Consider the following 22,027-nt stretch of genomic DNA (forward strand, 5'->3'; position numbering starts at 1 on the left):
AAGATTCTAAGCATGTCACATTTATAGAGGGATTTAATCCTCATCAGAACTCTGTGAGCAATGGACCATTTTGCGTCCATGAGAACTGAGGCCCAGAGATGTTAAGCAACTTGCCTGCACTCACACAGTCAGAAAGCAGTGGAGCTGGGATTCAAATCCATACCGTTGGAGCCAGATCCAGGCTAGCCCTTGTTTGCCACAGACAATTGTTTCCCTTAGTGATCATTGCTCTCTTTAAGACTCCATGGTAATGGTAATACAATATTCCATCATTTAATACTGTCATTTACCCAGTTGATTCTTAAGTTTTGAACACTTAGATTATTTCCAATTGTTTCTAGTTTAAACAGTGTTACTCTGAAAATCTTTGTACAAACATCTTTTCAGAAACTGAATAATTCCTTAGGATAGATCCCTAAGGGTGGAATTGCTGTATATGCACATTTTAAGAGCGTCTGAGTCTCCCCACCAAATTGCCATTCCAGAAATATCGTGCCAGCCCACATTCCTACCGGCAGACTGTAAAATTGTCCTTTTCTCCACAGATGGTCTGGGTTTTCACTGTGCATCTTGTTATTTGGTGCAGGTGTCACTGTATCCAGGGTTCAGGCTGTGCATGGCAATGCATTGCCAGTTCATGAACATGACCATGGGAGCTAACACTTGGGACACCTGAGAGGGCCAAGCTCTGCTTTGGGTGAAAGTGGACTCTGGGAGAGGCACTAGGTGTGCCTCCAGATGGCGAATGCACATGAGGATGCATCAAGTGTCCAAGGAGTCCCTGATATCCTAACAACCCCGTCTAGAGACAGTGTGGCCCGTGACCTCCATTTCACAGGGGTTCAGCAGTTCCACAAGCCACCACGTTTCCAAAGCTGGAGAAAGACAGTCATTGCCATCTCAGTGTGTTCTGTCACCAGCAGCACTGCCCTGGGAAGTGCTCAGAGGGCAAGGACACCAGGACCAACTTCCCCAGCCCTTCCTTCATGGGTCCAAGCAGGGCAGAGGGGACAGCACAGCCTTCTTTGGAGCCAGAGTGCTAGCTTACCTTAACCTGGCTCTGCCTTTCATGATCTGGGTCTGTTTGGGACAACTCACTTTGTTTCTCCTTCGTCTGTCAAAGGGTATGGATGTTCTGCCCTTTAGAATTATAGCAGGGATGGCAAAGGAATCAGGGCTCTGAAAGTCCTGGCACCCAGCAGGTGCTCTGCACCTTCCCTGTAGCTGGCACCGTAGACACCTGATTTCCTTCAGCACTTTCTTTCCAATAACATTTGTGTTCGCTGTTTGCAGTCCCAGCATTCTTGTTTGGGGGAACAACGTGGTTGCTTGCCCCTTTCCAAAAGCAGTTAGAATGGAATAGAAGAGCATAATGAAGTTCTTGCCTCGAAGGCTGTTGTCTCTGAAAGTTTGTGCTCCAAGTGAGTTCTGCGAAGGGCAGAATCAGCTGTGCAATGAAAGGCAATGCAATCTCATTTTATTATTGGTGTGGAGCAATAGAGAGGGAGTCCTCCAATATCCCAGCTCACTCGTGGCTTTGTTTATTGTGCCCAACCTTCCTCCAGCCATAGAGGCTGATCACATTCCCCCAAATGTTAGGGAGGATACTCTAAATGCTGGGGCCAGGCACCCTCCTATCTCCATCCCTTTCCATTCGTTGTACTCCAGCGTACATGTGGACTGGGCACAGAGTGGACTTCAGGGAAGGGCTTGGATCCTGTTTGCTAAGGTACTTACAGGGAGATATGTCAGGGGTGGCTTGCTACCGGCTGCTATCCTGACTTCCTGGGGATGGATGCTCAGATGCCTTTGACTTTGTCTAATATCAAAGCTGTTCTTTTCCTTCTATCCCTGAATCTTCACATCTTTTCATTTTTTATGTTTAAACCAATTGCCTTTTCTTTCCCTTTTAGGGAAAGGGGAGAATGAAACAAAGCAAAATGTTTAGATGCAGCCCAGGGAAATAAGGGCTGTATTTGGGTAATAGCCGGGAAATTGGAGAGCTCTGCCAGGCCTCTGTGTTGTATTGATGGGCAAGGGCACACAGGGGAACGGAGATCAGACTTGGTGCCTGTATAGTGTGTGATAACATAGATTGTGTAACAAGATTAAAGAAAAACCTTTAACCAGCTTGTCCTAAGAATCACTAATACCACTCCGTTATGTAATAATCCTATCCATCTATTGGCATATTACATTTCACATGTGTACAGAACAATAATAATACTGTATCTATCCTATTGTTTTATACTACTTTAATTTTGTGTATATATATGCTTATGCATATACGTATATTTCTGTGTATACACACACACACACACACACACACACACACACACCAAGATTTGTGGATAAGCAGCACAGATTGTGGTTTTCCACAAATTGTGGTTTTCCACAAACCATGGAAAGCTGGTTTGGGCCCTATTAAGGAGAAACATGTCTTCAAATTTGGGGCAGGTGTGTGTGTGGAGCTCATTCTTCATGGAGACAGGAACGTCTATATAAAGGGGACATAACCATGATGGGTAGTGTGTTTGGGCTTCTTATAGTTGGCATCTGAATATTCCTGAGAGCATGGCCAGGCCTAAGAAGACTTCTGTGTTACACAGGGTCTGTGACACACCAGGAAGATGGGGAGATATCTACAAGGTCCAGAAAATTTCCCTGGAGCCTAACAGACTTGGGAGGCACAGGGAGGGATCTGATGCTACATTTTACTTAGCATGGGGCTAAGAGGAGAACGTAGGGAGCTCTGGGATGCTGAGGAATTGGGGCAGAGATGTTGGGGATGGAGAGTATTTTCGTAAGGCTAGAGCCCAATGCATCTGGAGCCTCTGATGTGGTCCACAAACAAGATAGGGCACATCAGTCTCTCCAGGCCCCCCGTTCAGGCATTGTCAAGTATATTAGGGACTGGCCACATGCTCCTTGAAGCAGACATAAACATAATAGTAACTTTAGTGTCTGTTTAAAAATGGGAAGACTCGCCACTTCAAGAAAGAACTACTCTCCCCTCTTTTCTCGACAGCCTTCCTGGTTAAGGGATTTGCAGCTGAGACATTGTCAGCATCCTATCCATGTGTTTCCTGGCTTCTCAGCTTAGGCCAGCAAGACAATAAATGCTTCCTTCTTGCAGCTGCGCTCACCTGTCACTGAGCCCAAACCGGAACCACAAACACTTGTGGCTTGAAGGAAGCTAAGTACCCCCATAGAATGGCTGCACCAGGTTTTTGTCAGTCGGTTTCCACTCAATCTGAGCCAGTCTATTTCCTTTTCCTTCTTGGAACATCACTTGAAAGGTGGAAATGAACCTGATCTTAATTCTTCCTTCAACATGACATGCCCTTTTGAAATCGTCCAAATAACAATGTCTGATTGTCATGTTGAATTGCGAGCATGGATGTGAAATGCTCCAAAGTGAGACCAAAGCCAAATATTAGGTCATAAGTCAACATTTTGCTGAGAAACTTGGATACTAAGAGGTTGAAAATTTATATCTTTTCAAGAGAAAACTTGTTTGCCAGCAGGAAAAAATTTCAAAGACTGTTATCTTCCCATGTGGAAGGAGAGAAATGAGTGTAATTTTGCAACCTGGGTCAAAGTCCTTTAGGGACTTCTGAAATTGGCTTGGCCATGGAATGCAGCTTTGATGTAATATTTGGATTGCTCCCGGAGGTACAAGTCCATGGGTAGCACAGGTGCATGTGTCATTTCTTACAAGGTCTTTGGGAAAAATTGTTGAATGGCTAGGAGCAGCCTCTTCGTGCCGGGGGGCGCCATGCTCTGCTCACAAATCCTTTTGATGGAAAACTTCTGAAGAAAAAATGAGCCATTTTGGCCCACGGGCACTTTGGGTCCTAAAAGAAGTAAAATCTTGACTACCTTCATCTAAGTAATAATAGCACTCTTTGGAAAGTCTCAGTGGACATGAAGACTCACCTGAAGCAAGAGATCAGCACAATGCCCATGATGATGCCACAAAACTTGTAGCGTGCCAGCTTGATCTCTTGTCTGTGATCTTTCAGGCCTGCCACCAAGCCCAGACTGAGGTCTTACAGCACCCAGTGTGAGTTGTGGTAAGAGGGAAGAAGTGGCAAAGAGACAACTGTGCGCTCACTCTAGAATAAAAACCAGGCACTTGGCTACATTAAGAACATTATGCTCTATTTTAAGCTGGCCAAGTGACAATGTCTAGTTTGCATCTCCTTCCAAAAAGCAGAGCAGCTCACATTTCCCCTGAGTGTCCAAGTTCCAGGCAAAGTCAGAGTTAAGGCTCAGGATATAACTGAAGGTTTGCTGTGGATGGGTGTGATGGGGTGGGACTTCAGCGTGGCCATGGGCAAATTCCTTATGAAATAATCTGCAACCACTGCATTGATATAGAAACCTCCTATGTGTGTGTGGCTGTGCGTGTGTGTGTGCACTCTTGCTTGTGTGCCTGTGTGTCTGTGCATGTATGTATGTGTTTGCGCATGTTTGTATGTGTGGGGACACTCTTGTGTGGGCAGTAGAAGGCACGTGGCAGAAACGCAACCTGGCACCATAATAATCAGGACCCTGACTTTATGGGTTCTTCCCTATGCATAGCAAGTTCAAGTTCATGACTTATATATAGATATTTTTTTATGACTTAGATATTAAGTCATAGCCACTCAGGGCACTAAATCTAGGGCCATCTGCCACATTCACCCTAAGCAGGGCTCAGCCAGGTTCTAAGTAGAAATACTAACTGGGTACTATTACACTCCCCCTAAATCTCTGAACAGAAAATCTCAATTCCCTGGGTCAGACTTCCTGCACTTTTGAAGGTGAGCCTGCTAATCTGAGAAATAGGTCCCTGCCATTGTGAGCAGGTAGCTAGCCTTAGAGCTCACCTACCACTCACCTTTTCTACTTCTCTGTGTGACGTGTGCTTTCCTGGAGCATACTGGAGACAGCATCACAGCCTTTTGTGTCTAAACACAGCGAGTGGCAAGCCAGTGGCTTGCTGTGCTGGCTTGTGGTCAGGGGATCGCATTGGAGGGTCCTGCAAATTTCATCACTGAGCTACTCGGTGCTCAAAACTGATACAGGCCTACCTGACTCCATGGTGATTTTGGTCTTTCAGGCAAAGAAGGGGAACTACGCCTTTTTATGGGATGTGGCAGTGGTGGAGTACGCAGCCCTAACAGATGATGACTGCTCTGTGACTGTCATTGGCAACAGCGTCAGCAGCAAGGGCTACGGGATCGCCCTGCAGCACGGCAGCCCCTACAGGGACCTCTTCTCCCAGAGGTAGGCACCGTCAGCCAAGGGGGGCTTAGAGGATAAACTTCTCTTAGGAGGCAAGAGCCAACACAAGCTTGGTTCTTCCTCACGTGAACTCAGCCCTGATTGTACACCAGCACATGCTCCTCCATCCACCCCAACTAGTCCCATGCCAGCCGGGGACGAAGAAGAGGAAGTATATGGTCCCGTCTCATGAAGGTGCATAGTCTCGGTGGGTACTGTGATGCAGGCAGGCAATGCCAGCACAGGGAAGTAAGTGCAATGGAGAGGCTATTCTAGAAGTGGAGGAAGGCAGAGGAAAACAGCTGATCAGAACCGGGAGGCCAGGGAGGGCACCTAAGGCCTGAAGGGTGAGTAGGAGGTAGCCAGATAGGCCCAGTAATTTAAAATTAAGTGAATAATTAATTGGATCTAAGAACGGCCCAATACTTACTTATTATTATAAGTTTTAGGAAGTTCTAAAATTGGCTTTCAGTGGGAAAAGTCAGTGTGGGAAGAGTCAATGTGGTCTTGAAAAAAAGTGTGGTCAGAGAAGCAGATTGACTGCATATTCATGTGCACATGGGCTGAGGGGGCAGATGCTATCTGCTGGGGCAGGCAAGGGACCTGCCTCCTCCCCATCCTCCCCAGATCAGCCTCCTGGTAATTAATACTAGCAAATGGTAGGGGAGGGCGGGGGTAAGAGGGGAGGAGGGCTTTATAGGCCTGGGTATTCTAGCCTAAGCAAAGGCACATGGATACCCTCCACCAGAAGTGAAACCTTGTGTCTAGTTTGTGTTGGCCTATTAAGCTTCCCATGTAATTTGCTGGTGGGAGTCCATCCCTTCTTGAGCCTGGTCTACTCTAGACCCTTGGGCATGATGAAGTTTCCAAGTGCTCAATCTGGACACCTGGCCAGCTTCCTTGAGAAAAAAAGTCTGTCATCAACACCCTGCTTTTACTGCCAGAAAACTTATCTTAGTCTTTGACTAGGGGTCTTGGCCTTACCAGACAAGGTGAAAGTGAGGAGCATTGGTGAGCTCAGTGGCCTGCTCACTGGGGCTCCTGTTCCTAAGGACATCTGTGCCTTGGGCCCATCACCCACACATGTCTGTGAGGTGACATCCTGGTGAGTGAAGAGGGCAGGACTAAGGAGCTTAGAGAGGAATCCCAAAGGACAGGCTATCTTGGTCCACCAAAATCCAAAATAGCAGATGTGTCCAAATGAAAAAGCTGGCATGGTACCCAGGCTTAGGGGCAACACCAGTTGACTGGTAAACACAGGCATCCCAGCACTGAGGATAATCCATTTGGAGGGGCGAGAGTTGTTAGAGGTCATTCATTTAACATCCTGAAGTTCAGAGAGGGTCACTCATCCAGCTCCTGGCAGAGTTGGGAGGAGAGTGCATATTAAGTCTCTGTGTTGCAGCCTCTCTTGGGCTGAAAGCATCCCCCCTCCCCTACCTGGGCAGATGGGTATCTACTTAGAAGGAACACTCTGACCTCAGGTCGTCAATGTACTACTGCCAGTGGTTCTTTGAGAGGCTCTCCGTTGTATGATGCCTACAGAACCATGAGCTGCCTCTAGTTGGGGCATGCCTGAGAGGAGGAAGGGGCAGATCCAGGAAGCAATGCACTATGCCATTTACAGGAAAAAAAAGGCCTCATAGAAATCACAGTCTTATCTGGAACTGCTGTAATTTTCTTTCCCTTCATCCTGGAAACTAAGCTGTTTCCTTGAATATGGGTACACGCCCTTGCTTTGGCAGAGGACAGGTTCTATAGGCCATGCCTTCTAAGTGTGTATGGCAGGGTTGAGTGCTGTAGCCTGTTTGTGGACCATGGCATGCAGGGCAGGCATTCAATAAATGTTTAACAACCTAATAGCCATTTATAGAGCACCTACTGTGTAGCAGGCTCCCCAACTATTGACCAGAGGAAAGCACCTGCAATTATATCTGTCTGGAAAATAGAACAACTGGCTTCAGGAAGTGGCTATTATCGCTCCGGCTTACTCATAAGCAGGAGTATAGATTATTATGGTGTGCATTAGTTTAGCTTTGTTCTAGGACTCATTTTGTGCCCGTGACTTGTTTTATCTTTCCTCTGTTGCTTACATGTTTAAATTTTCCTTTTGATTTGTTTGTTTTTACTTTATTCTATGTTTCCCTATAAATTGCCTTACATTCTTCCTGGAATAATATTGGGCATAAAAATGCATACAATTAAAAGGAGCAGGAAGAAGAGAAGCATCGGTAGAACTAAGCAGCCTGCTTGATGTTGCAGTCAGTGAGCGGAGGAGTAAAAATCAGACCCTACAGCTATGCTCTGGCCAGAGTTTCGTGGTCCCGTAGACCAGAACCTAACTCTCAGAGAGCCTGCTGACTGCACTTAGCAGCCTGATTATCTGGAAAGAGCATGGCCTCCTGGGTCAGCACACCCCAGCTCTGAAGAGTAATCTTGCCACTTTCTAATTGCAACCATGAACAAGTCATCTAGATGCCAAGCCTCAGGTCTTCAAGATGTAAAACTGAATCACTAAGAACTACTTTTCAGGCTGCTAGGAGGATTACAACAATGGGAAATGATCAGTCCCTACTATGTTCTCAATAAAAGGCAGTGCATGTCAGTACTGGACTGGATAGGGCTGCTGGTCAGCATGGCCATCAGACTGTGCAAATTTTACCAGCTTTTATGGAGCTCTTATTACTTGCCATATCTTGAGCTGAGTGGTACCCATGTGTCCCTTTTCCATTTTGTCACAGTCATGCTGTGGTAGGAGTTGTTATGATCTCAGATTTTAGTAATAAGGGCACTGAAATTGAGAGGTTGCATACCATGGCTAGTATGATGGCATGGTCTGTGTTTGCATGATGTCCATCAGAGCAGAATCTGTGCTAAATACAAAGCTCTGCTGTCTCTCCTCAGTGAGCCATTAGTCTACCCACGAGTCTTCTCAAAGCCCTGAGATCCTGCATATCCAGCCCTGGGGTTCCTATAACTGCCAGGAGGCCCAGCTTATTCAGACCTGCCAGCATAGACTTAAATAGTGGCCTTTCAGCATGAACCAGTGGCCAGCTTCCATAACATGTCCAGTGCCATACAGAGGTATGGGACACTGAAGCTGCCCAGGTGATCATGGGATGTGCCATGTGAGATATCTGTGATGCTCAATGGCATACCGAGCACAAGCCCAAGGCGCACAGATGCACATGTCAATCATGCATTTATCTCAATGACCAAGTCCCTACAGGCACAGCGGCATATTAAGTCTTTTGTGCTGACTTGTGTCCTTGGCTCTTAACAGACATTATCTCATTATCTCACCATGGCCATTTTAGTTTAGATTACTTTTCATGATTCAATTAATATATTCATACACATATTGATGCAGCCAACATCCATTGATGGCCCAAGTTGTGCCGCCACTCTGCTTGCTCAGGAGAAACCATGGAGAGTAACACACAGCCCATCCTGAAGGATCTACTCACCTAGTGGGGTCGTGGATCTATCTTGCAAAGATGAGCCAGCCAAGGTTAAGCAGGAGCAAGTCACTTGTTCCGTGATACCCAGCTGAGATCTGGTGCCTCCATCCCCTGCTTCTTGTACTGAGCCAAGCTATTCACAGCCTATGAAAGGCCATGCTATGCTGGGTCCATGATGGTGAAAGGTCAGAGGACCCCCTCTGGGCTGTCACCTTCCCTCTCCAACAGCCACAGCCCATGCATGCATGCACAGCCCATAGACCTCAGCCTCAGCTTATGGTCACAGGTGGCCTGCAATGCAGGTCCAGGGCAGAGACTGCTCAACTGGACAGTTGGAAGTGAGCTTCTCCTGGCTGTTCAGAACCACTTCTCCTGAACTGTGTACACCCAGAGAGCTGAGAATATGGGCTCAGAGAGGTCACGGCAGGTGTTATCACCTGGATATATCACCACGCACCAGGCTGAAAGAGTCTCCCTCCCCAGATGGAAAAGCTTGGGTATGAGGAGGCTGGGGACTACCAGATACTACTAGCTCACTGTTCAGACCACTGGATTACAGAGGGAGTCCATAAAATGCCACAAGAAGGAAAACCACCATCCAAACACCTGCATGGGGACTACAGGAGCCCAGGGGTTTGCCCCACCTTGGTGATCAGGATGGAATCCAGACTCCCTCTCATACCCTCTCAGAACCGACATTCTCAGCTCTTCCTGCTTTAGCTTCTTCTCCCACCATCTTCCTCCTCACCCATCACTCTCCAGCCTCAGTGGCCATATTTTAGCATCTCAGACATGCTGAGCACTTAGCCCAGACAAGACTTTCAAGCATGGCTGTAGTTTTTCCTTCTTGTTGAATGCCATCCCTGCCAACCACAAAGTGAATTTGGCAAGATATTTCACCTCTCTGTGCCTCCATTTCCTTCTGTATAAAAATAGGAGAATGGAAGGAACCATCTCAAAGGGTTGACATGACAATTAAACACTATCTGTCAAGCACTTAGCATATATCCTGGCACATAGAATATGCCAGACAAGTGTGAGCTATTTGATGACTAACCTTCCTTCAGGTGGCAGCTTACCTGTCACTTCCTTGATGAGGTCCTCCCTGTAACCCCCCTGGTCTGGACACCCACCCAGTGCACCATTTCTTAGCACCTGTGCTTTCATGTCATGGTATTGATCACAGCTTCGGTGTCCACACTGATTGCTCCAATTGTTTCAAGGTCCATGTATGTGTCTCTGGACTGCACCCTCAGCAGTGTTGAACATCACACATAGCGCAAGGCAGATACTCCTCAAATCGAATGAATGAATGAGTGATTTGGGGAATCCTGGTGGGAGAAACTTACAATGGATTGAAGGTTTAAAGAAAGCATTTTTGTAAGTCCACAGTCCAAATATTGCCTCATCTAGTTCTATATTTTCCTATTTTATCCCCAGAGCTTGCCCCCAGTCCCATGTGAAGGGTCCTTATGTGCTTGCTATTGAACTTTATCCATGGGCAGTGGTAGGAGGGGGCATCGAGACTTTTAAGGAGAAAGACAAACCTGGTGTGTATTTTGGGAAGAGCACTCTGTCTCACAGTGGGAGAATGGATTGGGGAGGGAAAAATTGGGACAGAATAAGAGCCACCACGGTTCAGCGTGGTCTGTGGAAGGGCCAGCATGGTGGGGAAAGGGCCAAAGCCCCCATGACCACACTGATGAGGCCGGTGGCTGTGGCTCATGTGGATTGTATCTTGCAGGATCCTGGAGTTGCAGGACACTGGGGACCTGGACGTGCTCAAGCAAAAGTGGTGGCCTCACATGGGCCGCTGTGATCTCACCAGCCACGCCAGTGCCCAGGCCGACGGCAAATCCCTCAAGCTGCACAGCTTCGCTGGGGTCTTCTGCATCCTGGCCATCGGCCTCCTCCTGGCCTGCCTGGTGGCCGCCCTGGAGTTGTGGTGGAACAGCAACCGGTGCCACCAGGAGACCCCCAAAGAGGTCCGTGCCCTGAGTCCTGCTTCTCCTTTCTGCATCCTAGAGGCAGGAGAGTCATACTGGGCCACTCGGCGGGCGGTTTTCTTCCAGTTAGTATTTACTGAAGTCACTTGTCTAGAGGCGGCAGTGTTTTATTTGGGGGGATGGTGTCATTGTTTTACTTTGATTTTAAAGCAAGAGAACAAATGTAGGGGATGTTTTTATGCTTGAACAAAGTGCCAAGGCACCAGCCATGGCCACTAAAGTCCTGTATTTATCTATAGAGCGGGTACAGCATGAGCAGCGCCAGAGAGCCCTTCCCCACCCTGCCCCGCCCATGTGCCTCCACCCTGACCTGGAGAGACCAACTGTAGGGTAAGAGAGGAGATCTCATTCCTTCTTGGTTCTCTTTGCCTTCACATCAAGGGCCACAGGGCTCTGCTCTTCCAGCATGCAAGTAGGGCCTGGCCCCCGCTTCCCCTCCCATCGCCCCTTCTCCCCTTCCCTTCCCCCTCCGTATAGGGCCCGGCCTTGCCCATGTTCCTCCAGGAACACCCAGCACAGGGAACTTTGTGGCTCTGTCCAGACTTCAAGTTCTGGCACAAAATCCCTCCTTATGTGTGCCAACCACAAGCTGATTCTTTCCACAACACTTCCTTCCGTTGGGGTTTTGTTCTTCTTTGAGTCCATTTTTTTATATGAAGCCTCCACCAAGGGACCCTGGAGCCAGTTCCCCTAAGGGAGGGTGGCAAGGAGTGCCATTTGGGGATGATCTGTGCCAGCGGAAACCTACACACAGGCAGGGAGACATAAGCCGAGCCACTGGATTGCAGGGCTGCCCCTCTGTGCTGCCTATACCTCAGCTTCTTCTGAATTCTAATCAACAGATTATGTTGCTACAAACAGGTGTAAATTTCAAACAAGATGCAGCAAAGTAACCAGCGCCAAATCCAGAAAGGCAGTGTCGCCATGGCCACCATCTCTGCAGCGTGGAGAGACTGGTTGGCCATACCCCATATCAGTCTGTAATGGAGCGCCTGGCAAGGTGGGGGTGAGGACAGACTTTCCATTCATACCAGGCAGCAAGCTCTCTGTCATCAAACTTAGTTTTTGCTGGAAGGATCTTGCCATTTGATTCAGCATGTTGGAAATGTTCTGGGGACATCCATCTTCCTCATCTGCCTTCTGTGTGCTTCCCTGCAAGGAAGTGCAAAGTGGAAAAGGCCTGGGTCTCCCATGGCCTCAGTGCTTCTCTGGTCACCCCTGGGCCACGGGTGAGAAGGAAGGAGGAGACTTAAGGGAAAGCCACTGAAAGGAACAGTTAATTGTTCTGCTTGAACTTCTTTTGCTCCTGGAAATTTTTTTGTGAAGAAGTTATTGGGAGGGACTGTGAATTATTCCGATGAGTAGTTTTTAGGAAAGTCTGCATATATGTCCCCTTACCAGCCTCAAGTCTATATGTACAGAAGGCTCAGCATGTACCCAGGGTAGGGTGGTCCTGGAGCCATCCCCAGTGGGACAAGGGAAGACAAGATCCCATTGCATTCACTCTCCATATTGTTTGGTTTGGGTTTGTTTTTTTTTCCAGACCCAATCAGCCACAGCCTGACTTCTCAGTGCACATGCCCTTGGGTCAGGGGAGCAGGAGAGGCTCTCTGGGTGGGTGAGCATCTCCCTGTCATGGAAGTGCTGACCTGGGATGGCATGGGCAGAGTGGGTGCCCAGGAGAAACAGGCTCTGCCCTCCAGAATGTCCCGTATGAACTAGGTGCAGAGAGAGGCCATTCTTCCTTTGGACAGGACATTCTCATCTGCTTCTGGTCATCATGTCCCTTCACATCCCCTAGTTTAGTGTTTAGTGACAAGCCTAGCCTGGGCAGCCAAAGTGAATGATTACTGTGTGTGTGTGTGTGTGTGTGTGTGTGTGTGTGAGAGAGAGAGAGAGAGAGAGGGAGAGAGAGAGAGAGAGAGAGAGAGAGAGAGAGAGGAGAGGGGAGAGAGAGAGAAGGAGAGGTGAGGTGATTGATTTTTGGAGAGATATAGAAGGCAGACGTGAAAGAGAGAAATACAGAGAAAAGACCAGGAGACCAAGAAATGACCCAGCTGTGAGGAACAGCTCTCTTCTTGTCAGCAAAGCATTCTGTCTTCTCCTCTGGCTTCTGCATAAGCCCAGGATCTGAGGCATAAGAGAGAATGAAATACATTGGTCCTGCCTAGAAAATGTGGAAGTTTCTGCACCTGCCCCCAACTTGCTTCCAGATAGGAATGAGGACCAGTGAAAAGACAGGTTGCAAAAGCATGGTAGCTGCCTTTCCTCCAGCCCCTTCTGGTGTTGCTAAGGGTTGCATGATAGAAGAGGGAAATATTCCCCATCTTTTTTCTGTTTTTATGAGTTTCTGATTTTCAAATGAAATTTCTCCCTCTCTCTTCTTCCTTTCATAAATATATGCCTGTGGGGGAACAGTCCATGTCCCCAGGGGGCTTACCTCCGCAGGAGCAGATGTGGCAGAGAGGTTGACCAAAGCAGCCTCCATTGATCAAGGCTATTCTCAAGTGAGCAGAGGGTACCATGGATGTACTGAGGGGCACCCAGCCCAGCCTGGGGTCATGGGGGGGCAGGGGTATCAGTTAGTGAAGAGCTCCTCCCAGTTAGTGAAGTGTTGAAGGGTTGGTACAGATCCTAGAGCTGGAGGTGAGATTGAAAGTTGCCTTTCGGGTAGGGTGAACAACACGGAGGCAAACAGTCATCACACCTCCTGGAGCTGTGGGGGCTGGAGTGTCGCCATCAGCAAGGGGATGTGAGTGGAGGACGCTGGATCAGGGAGCAGGGACTTGCTCTAAGGGACTTGGATGTCAGGCCAAGTGGTTGAGCCCTCATCATGGAGGGAATAAGAACCAGGAGGGGGTTGAAACAACAGGATATTAGAAGCATATCTTTCAAACCTTCCACAAATATTAACGGTATTTAATCCAGAACCACTTTGTGTTACTGGTTGGCTGTGTTTTATGGAGCAGCATTCTCAATTAGGTGAGAGTGTCTGCTTTACCTTAGAATGCTTCATTTTGGGGCACTGGCTGTATTTCTTAAGAGCCAGAAACCTGTCTTTGGGTGTAGTTCTAGTTGTGTTTAATGGCTTGTGCTGAGATGTCTTCAGACTTTAGACACCTACTTGAGGAAGAGTAGTAATGTGCGTTCAACCCCTTAATATTCATGTGGATTTGAGCTCGTATTTTTTCTAAGGAATCAGACTATTATGTAGTTACTCAGTGCAGGTGAGTGCAGCAGACTCTGTGGTTGCAGTAAAGAGCCACCCTCTAGATTTATGGGGGAAGTGGAGCCATTGCTCTAAGAATAAAATATTCATGAAATAAAGATGAGAACCGCACAAATGGGAGATGACATGAAGAGTGAGGGATGAATCATCCGTCACTGGGCTGGGAGCTTGGAATGTTTGTGCTTCCTGCCTTGCCTGCCCTCCCCACCCCGTCCCTGCTTCCGTCGCAGACAGGAGCTGACAGAGGCCAGGGTGGCCGGGCAGCAGCGACAGAGTAGCAGCCGGCGGGCCAGCTGCTGTCTGTGTGGCCGGGAAGCACACGCCTGCTCTCCGTGGAGGATTTGTGGCAGGGGACACCCCCTTTGGCTCTGCACCCTTCTCTGCCTTCACGCCTCTGATGCTTCTTCCAAGTCCATGTAGAGATTTTTCTCTCCTGTATCTTTCCCCTCTTCCTCTATGCCAGCCTCACGGGGTTGCTCTGAGGTTCAGTGAGGGAAGGTGTGGAAAGTGCCATAAGCGGCACCTGCCCATGGGACATGCTTGGCGAATGGCGGCCAAGACCCTATTCCCTCCCAAGGACCTTGTGATGGGCAGTAAGGGGTGTGGGGAGGACAATTCACATCTTAAGGCACCTTCTCTGTGCCAGAAAGATTACATGTTATCTTCTTAACTCTCCTGATTGCCTTCAGGAGCATTGGAGGAAGACATCTTTGGCCCTGGAGAAATGAACGGCAGAATGGGCAGGGACAGAACTGGGATATGATTGCTGTGTCTGCCACTGAGCCTTCCATGGGGTGTGTGCAGGAGCAGGGGTTCCTGCCTGACATTTGCCAGAGGATTTGGGGAATTAAAAGTGTAGCTTGGGCTTTTTTCCTTGAGCCATGATGCCGGCTCCTAGCGAGGCATTGACATCCTCTGCACCCCAGTTTGTCTCTTTGGCCACAAACTGAGTCTGGCCCAGTGGCTACACTCCTGATATCAGACCTCTTAGCATGAGGGTAAGGATAGCAAGTGTGCATTTAAGCCCTTATCCCAAGACCTATTAGCAAGAAGAGAGTGAATGCTTATCTTACACCAATGTGTATCTCAAAAGCAGCTCAGACATCACTCCCCTCTGTAAAATCTCCCCTGCTCACCTCTATGGGCTGCTTCCCTGGGTGTATGCACTCATGCTGGCTGATCCAAATTGCTGCTAATGGTTTACTTGCCTATCCCTGCTTGGAGTCTGTTGGCACTTCTCCACCTCCGCATTGCCATCACTTTGCCCAGTGTCTGGAACAGTGGAGCCTCTCGTTAAGAGGTGATGAATATAGCCGAAGTATTGAGCACCTTCTACATGCCAGGGACCAAGATGGATGCTTTACCAAGAACATTAGCTCATCTGGTAGTAGGAGCTCAAAAGTGTTTATCGAATGAATGAACCAGTCTGGGCTCCTATAAAGAAAACGTTATTAATGTTAAATTGTTGTGTAATCATTTCAGCTGGATCAATGACTTTCAGTTCTGGCTGCACATCAGAGGTGATTAATCCTGGAGGTTTTTAGAAATACAGATGCTTGGGCTCCATTCCCCAAAGGGTCCTATTAGGTAGATCTGAACAACTGTAGTTTCTAAGAGTTCCACATGTGCTTCTGACATCCTGTCAAGGATGAAAACCACTGGTCTACACAATCCTCTCAAGGGGAAATTGGGAACACACAGCTTGGCATAGTTGGAAAGAGCCCAGGTTTTGGAGGCAGGTAGATATGGACTCTGATCCTGATGCTCCACTTAGCATGAAGTAGTGTGACTTTGAGCGAATCTCTTCACCCTTTGCCTCAGTTCACCCCAGGTACACCTGCTGCTACCACGTATGATGGGAGATGTCCATCAGCTCTCTCTTCTTTTTGCCCTCCCCTATGGAATCTGTGACAGAATCCATCAGAACTCTTTCCCAATGATGCTCTGAAAACTGTCCATCATCTCTTGAGACCACTTCATTAACTGCTCAATTTCTTTGCTCTTACCTAGCCACTACTTTCAGACCTCCAGACCAGTCCTTTAGGGCTGGGCAAGTCTTTAGAGCAACACTTAAGAAGTTCGTATTGATGGCGTTTTCCCCAGCCATTGGGTCTCATTTACAACCCGGTTGGTGTCAGTGGTAATGGGAGAACACCTCTACAACCATCCCAGTCAGGTGTGAAGTCCTCTGTCCCATTTTGTTCCTGCTCAACTTAAAGTAAAAGCCATTGGACACCAAACAAAGCCTGTTCTAACGAGTCCCATGTGTAACTGGCTGTTACATAGATGATAGTTTAGTTAATTACCATTTTCCAGTACACTGAATTATTTCCACGTTGGTGAACAGCGGCTTAATTACAGAACTTTATCTCTCTGCAAGACAATGCCTGGGAGAGGGTCCCCAGTAACCTCTTTTGGTGCATCTGTCATCATGTTTAATATGAGGTGAGAAACACAGAGCTGGAATTTAGCCGGATTTGTGGATAAATGCAGTCCGTGGATTTTATGTCATATTCAGGGATGTTTGACTAGGTCAGTTACCTACAGTAAATTAATGAAGACAGCAGCAAGTTTCCGTACGGTTGAACACCAAAAACTTGAGATAATGAGGATGTAAACTGATGTAGTTCACATAAAAAAGTCCATTATTTGAATTTGCATAACATAATAGAATGTCCCATTTTGTCTAAAATATAGATAATTATTCAAATCACTCCTGCCTCTTTTCTTGAGCAGGTGGATTATTTCTGCCTCCTCGTTCCTTGGCCGGGGACTACTGGAAATGACTTAGTGTGTGCTAAATCTGTGGCCCCAGGTGATCCAAGACGATTCTTCCAGGCTTTACCGTACAAGGTGGTTTTCTCCAGTTTTCTGCACTTCAGATCTGACCTCTAGACGGTGGAAGAAGCAGGCAGCTTAGAAATAGATTGGAGGCTCAAACAGACTACCTGTGTTGGGGGGTGGGGAGGCATTTCTCATGAGTTTTTCTCATTTTCTGTCCAGTTAAACAATCAAATATGGGCAGGTCACGATGCCACCTTGTTCTTCTGGGATTTGTTTTGTGTTGGAGCTAGCTACCAGCAGTAACAGAATTTGAATAGAATGAGGTCCCACTGGTGCAGAGAGGATTAATTACTTCACTGCCATTTGGGGTGGGAAGGTCTCCCAGGAAAGTCTGTTCAGTTGGTGTGGACGTTTTCTCTGTGTCCTGACGTGGAAAGGTTATAGGTTAATGACTAACCTCAATTGGAAGCTGACACTCACTGCACAGCTTTACAGTCCTTGGAACTGCTTCATTTGTCCTTAACTTGAGGCAAGAAGAAACATATATGGACTTAGGAAACTATATTCAAGCTCTTTCCTCCAAAAGTACTGATTCTCAGGTAATTGGGCTGTAGCCACACCTATGCTCTGGGCTCATTTTTATTCTAGATGCTTTGGTAGTACCAGATCAAGTCCTCACAGCTGTGATTATTATGCTAGATTGGTGCCTAGTCTCAACCACTTTTATAATTCCATCCCCTGAACCTCTTCTGCCTTATACTTCCTGGGTGAAGGATTTCATCTCAGAGACCTCCTTTGTTCACATTTTTCTTCAGAGTATTTTGGGTTGTTGGTCTTCCCCCAAAGCTCTCCTTCTGTTTTGTGGCCCTGGCATTCGATAGAGAGGGCTCCTTTCACTTTGTCCCCACTCTCAACTCTCTGCCTTCCTGTGGTCTTCTTGGACAGGAAGTTCTCCTTTCTCTATCTCTAGGCCCCTGCAAAATGGGGAGCATCTCCTGAACACTTTCTGAGAAAAAGGGTCATACCCTTTCTTTTAACTGCCAGAGTGAACAGGACTGGGACCAAGATACTTGCCTTCCCCTCCAAATTAGTCCACTTTTAAATGTGACTTCTTTGTGTCCCCAAAAGGATTATTAGAACCCTGGAAAGAAAATCTAAAGGAGGAAATGGTGAGATCATGCAACTAACCCGTTCTTCCAATGATCCCAGGTCCATTGGTCATCGGTTTTTCTTCAGTGGAAACTGAAGACTTTGCCAGCAGGGACAGCTGGCTATCAAGCCTTCTCCAAGCTTTGCTGTCTGCAAAGAGAAAGGAAGGTTCTATTATGAGACCCTAAAAGTTTCTGAAATTCTCTCTCAACTAATCCAGCTACCAGGATCTCTGATACTTGTCTTCTGCCCTTCCCATATTTTGAAATGAAAATAGCCTATAGATGCAGATATTTACCAACACAGCTGTGGCACTGAGTTTGGCCAGTGGAGATGACAGATTTATCGGTCCCAGAGTTTATCAGGGGCACACAGCAACCATGAGAAGGCTGGAGAAGCAGGATGGGTGGTGGGCAGGAGTCAGACTTGTCCAGAGAACCTGGGGGGGGGGGGCAAGATCTAGGAGGACAGTCATGGAGCAGAAAGTTTGTTGAAGTACTATTGCATTATTGGATGGACAGTCAACTCTTTTCTGTCTCTTTATCTCTTTGTTCAGGATTCAGTTCATTCCTATTGTCCTTGTTTGCATAGTGGTCCTTCGTCTTAGCTACAGGTGGGCAGGGCACCTTCCAAACTGTTATCCAGTGAGAAGTAATTCCCTCAAAGCAAACAGACCATGGTCTTAGGAAGGGATAATTGATGCTTGGTGGTCTTAAAACAGCCAGAGACTACTATAGCAGTTTAAAAAACTATTTAAAATGGTTTCATGTGCAAGACTAACAACAAAGCAGATAAAACAGAAAGAAAAAGGCAAAGTTGTACAGAGCTGGGTCAGCATGTTGTAAGGTAATTAAGAGAACTTGAATTTGGTGTCTTGTAGTTTTTTACAGCCTTAAAAGAATCAGTGAAAGACATTGCATGCATTACATTTAGTCAGGTTAAGTCAAGGCCTGGTAGTCTCCAGCCCCTTTCCCTGATTTTACCCAGGACACTCGCCACCCAGTGGTGTCCTCAACTTGGAGCTGGTTTCCCGGCATCAGTGAGCTGAGCTCAGCTGTGTGGGGCTTCAGATCCCTGGAATGTCGGCTCTGCCCATGGAGCTATGCCAGTGAATTCTGATGTTGTTCCATCTATGATATGGAGCCATGCCCCATAGTACCTTCCATCCTCAAATCAGTTGGCTTTCTTATTCTCAGGTCTCCTCTTGGCCTGGGATGAGTTTCTTATTTTCTTGTGGGGGTTGTCAGTTTTCTTTGTCTGTGAAAGGTTCTGGAAAAGGCAGAAGCCAATGTCTGACTACCAGTCTTGAGCTCAGCAGAGGTGTGGAGAGAGCAGTGGCCCTTCTCCACACCAGGGGCCACTGAGAACAAGGAGTAAACTGCAGAGGCAACTTCCTTGCCTGAGGAAGGCTGGGTTGAGACTTCATGGGGGTTAGCAACCCATGGGAGAGGGACATTCACACCAGCTACTCAGGGTGGCCTCTTCCTGGGGAAGATCCTCTCCCACCAGCCTCCTAAGAGCTCAGAACAGCCACTGGAATTGCCCCCTAGATTTGTGTGGTTCCTTCTTTTATCTTTTGAAAGCCCGTTGAGGGCCTTTACATCTGTGGTATTTCTAACTGCCCTATAAGATGGGCCTGGGTCAGGCTCCTCTCTCTACTCTACGGATGTCACCATTAGACAGCCTGTGGTGTTCTATCTCAGAGCAGAGCTTTGACATGGTATTTCTCTAGGAGTTTGACATCAGGGAAGCATGGGTGGTAGGCATGACCTTGCCTGTCACATTGCCACTCATGCTGCCTAAAAATAGGAGTGGAACTTTGAACCTCATTGGGGAGCTGGCATGGCTGCTTTGTGGACACCTGGTCTTATGCCCCACCTCAATGGGGGGAACTGAGCAAATAGAGTACCTCATCTTTGTCTTTTAGGAGCTTTCAAGCAGTTTGGCCCCCTTGATTTATTTTGATATTGTAGACAAAACATCAAGTTATTTAAAGTGAATTTTATTCTCTTTCTTAAGCTCACAAATAAACAAAACCATTTCCTTGCCACCATTTACATTATGGAGAAAGAGTCGCGTGTCAGGGTCACCCTCTTGGCTGTCTCTACATTCTTGACACCGGGAAAGTCATCTAAGCCCTGCAAAGACCCATTCTTTACCATCTCCACCATCTTCCTCATCCAGGAACCAGCCCCATGGGCCTTGGAGACAAGGACATGCCTGCTTTCTGGCATCTCTGGAGATGGAGAGAACAAGGGTTTTAGGGTGAGCCAGGCCCCCACTTCCTGCTTCAGCGTTCCCTTGCTGCCTCTGCCATTCACAAGGGTGGTGATTCCAAGGAGGTCACTGACCTTCCTGAACCCAAGCCTCCTTTTGTGTCTGATGGGGATGATCACATCAGGCCCTTTGAGCATTATGAACTCTGTGGTAAATACACAGGACACCCTGGGGGCTCAAGGACCAGTTCCTTTTATTCCCACGGGAACTCCCTTCTCCTCCTTCTGTCTCTGCCAGTTCTTCAAGGCATCTTCTCGCAGGGGTTGCCTCTGAGTGTGACCGTGGTTCTAGGCCAAGTGAGGAGGGAAGGTACATGTTGCCAAGGCCTGCTTTCTGGGTCTTTGCTACCTTGGGGCAGTGTCCTAGGCCACCAGTTCCCAGATAACTGAATTCACCCAGATGTAGGTGAGGGGATATGGGAGGAATGGGGGGGCAGTGCTCACCTAGTGTCCACCAGGCTTAACATGCCTAGGGTCTCCAGGCCTCCCAGAGTTTGTAGAAAGCCAGACTTGGGCTCACATGAGGGCTTGGCCTGACCTTCCTGTGCTTTCCCTCCAGGACAAAGAAGTGAATTTGGAGCAGGTTCACCGGCGCATGAACAGTCTAATGGATGAAGACATTGCTCACAAGCAGATTTCCCCAGCGTCCATTGAGCTTTCGGCCCTGGAGATGGGGGGCCTGGCTCCCAGCCAAGCCTTGGAGCCGACGCGAGAGTACCAGAACACACAGCTCTCGGTCAGCACTTTTCTGCCAGAGCAAAGCAGCCACGGCCCCAGCCGGACACTCTCGTCAGGGCCTAGCAGCAATCTGCCGCTGCCCCTCAGCAGCTCGGCCACCATGCCCTCCATGCAGTGCAAACACAGGTCGCCCAATGGGGGGCTATTCCGCCAGAGCCCGGTGAAGACCCCCATCCCCATGTCCTTCCAGCCTGTGCCGGGAGGCGTCCTTCCAGAGGCCTTGGACACCTCCCATGGCACCTCCATCTGACCGCGCCGCCTGCCCTCCTGCCCGCCCATCCACCCACCCGACCAGCAGAGCTTTTTAATACAAGAAAACAACAACACAAACCACACACACGTGCACACACACACACACACACACACACAAAGACTCTTTCATTTTTCTTGTACATATGTGTAAATAATGACAGAATGGAGTGGGGTAAAAGTGTATTTTGAATATTCCCAATTTTCGAAGTCAGTAAAAAAAAAACACAAAAACTGTATGAATGACTTTGTAAATTTTGTTCTATATGAATAAAAAGGCAAATTACTTGTGATCATTCTGAAGTGCCAAAGAAGCCCCCTGTTCCTGGGCCTTTCTGAAGGCAGGAGGGGTGATCAGATAAGGAGCCCCTTCCTGCCGGGGGAGAGGGGAAGATAAGCAGCCAGTCCCTTTAGAGGAGCCCCCAAATGCTGCTTGTTGCCATGTCCCATGGTTTCCTGCCAAGTTCCTCTGCTCCTGGCCCTTGGTTCCTCTTTAATCCTCTCGGGTAGATAAACAGTGAGCCAGCATTGGTCTGACCCCAGGCCACGGGGCTATACGGTGATCAGCTGTTCCTGTCAGCCTGGGACTTAGGAGACTTCCAGGACCTGGGGAGTCCTCTTGTTCACCCACTGCATGATGCAGTGTGCAGTGGGCCCAAGAGAAGCACCCACCATGAGGAGGCCATCTCTGAGGGCTTTGATGCTGACATGCTCTAGGGTCATACTATTGGCCTTGTGTTTTTTTGCTTTCTTTTCCTAATTAGAAGAATCAACAAGTGATAGAATGTGGGAGAAGGCAGGTAGGCTCCATCATTGCCTTGGGAGGCTTGGCAGTGGTGGGCTTGTCCTTGTCCATGGGGATAG

The 22,027-nt window shown here is 48.0% G+C and overlaps 1 protein-coding gene across 1 annotated transcript in view; it reads left to right on the top strand.

The window, feature by feature from the left end:
• LOC115527573 (glutamate receptor ionotropic, delta-1) overlaps positions 1–21,456 on the top strand; it is a 261,333-nt gene extending 239,877 nt beyond the window's left edge. Inside the window, exons 12-14 of the mRNA XM_032595161.1 lie at positions 5,108–5,274; positions 10,477–10,717; positions 20,736–21,456. Coding sequence (XP_032451052.1) covers positions 5,108–5,274; positions 10,477–10,717; positions 20,736–21,164 — 837 coding nt within the window. The 3' untranslated portion in view covers positions 21,165–21,456. The remainder of the gene's footprint in view (positions 1–5,107; positions 5,275–10,476; positions 10,718–20,735) is intronic.
• The last annotated feature ends 571 nt before the right edge of the window (positions 21,457–22,027 follow it).

The sequence above is a fragment of the Lynx canadensis genome, chromosome D2 (assembly GCF_007474595.2).
Source record: "Lynx canadensis isolate LIC74 chromosome D2, mLynCan4.pri.v2, whole genome shotgun sequence".
Lineage (NCBI taxonomy): Eukaryota > Metazoa > Chordata > Mammalia > Carnivora > Felidae > Lynx > Lynx canadensis.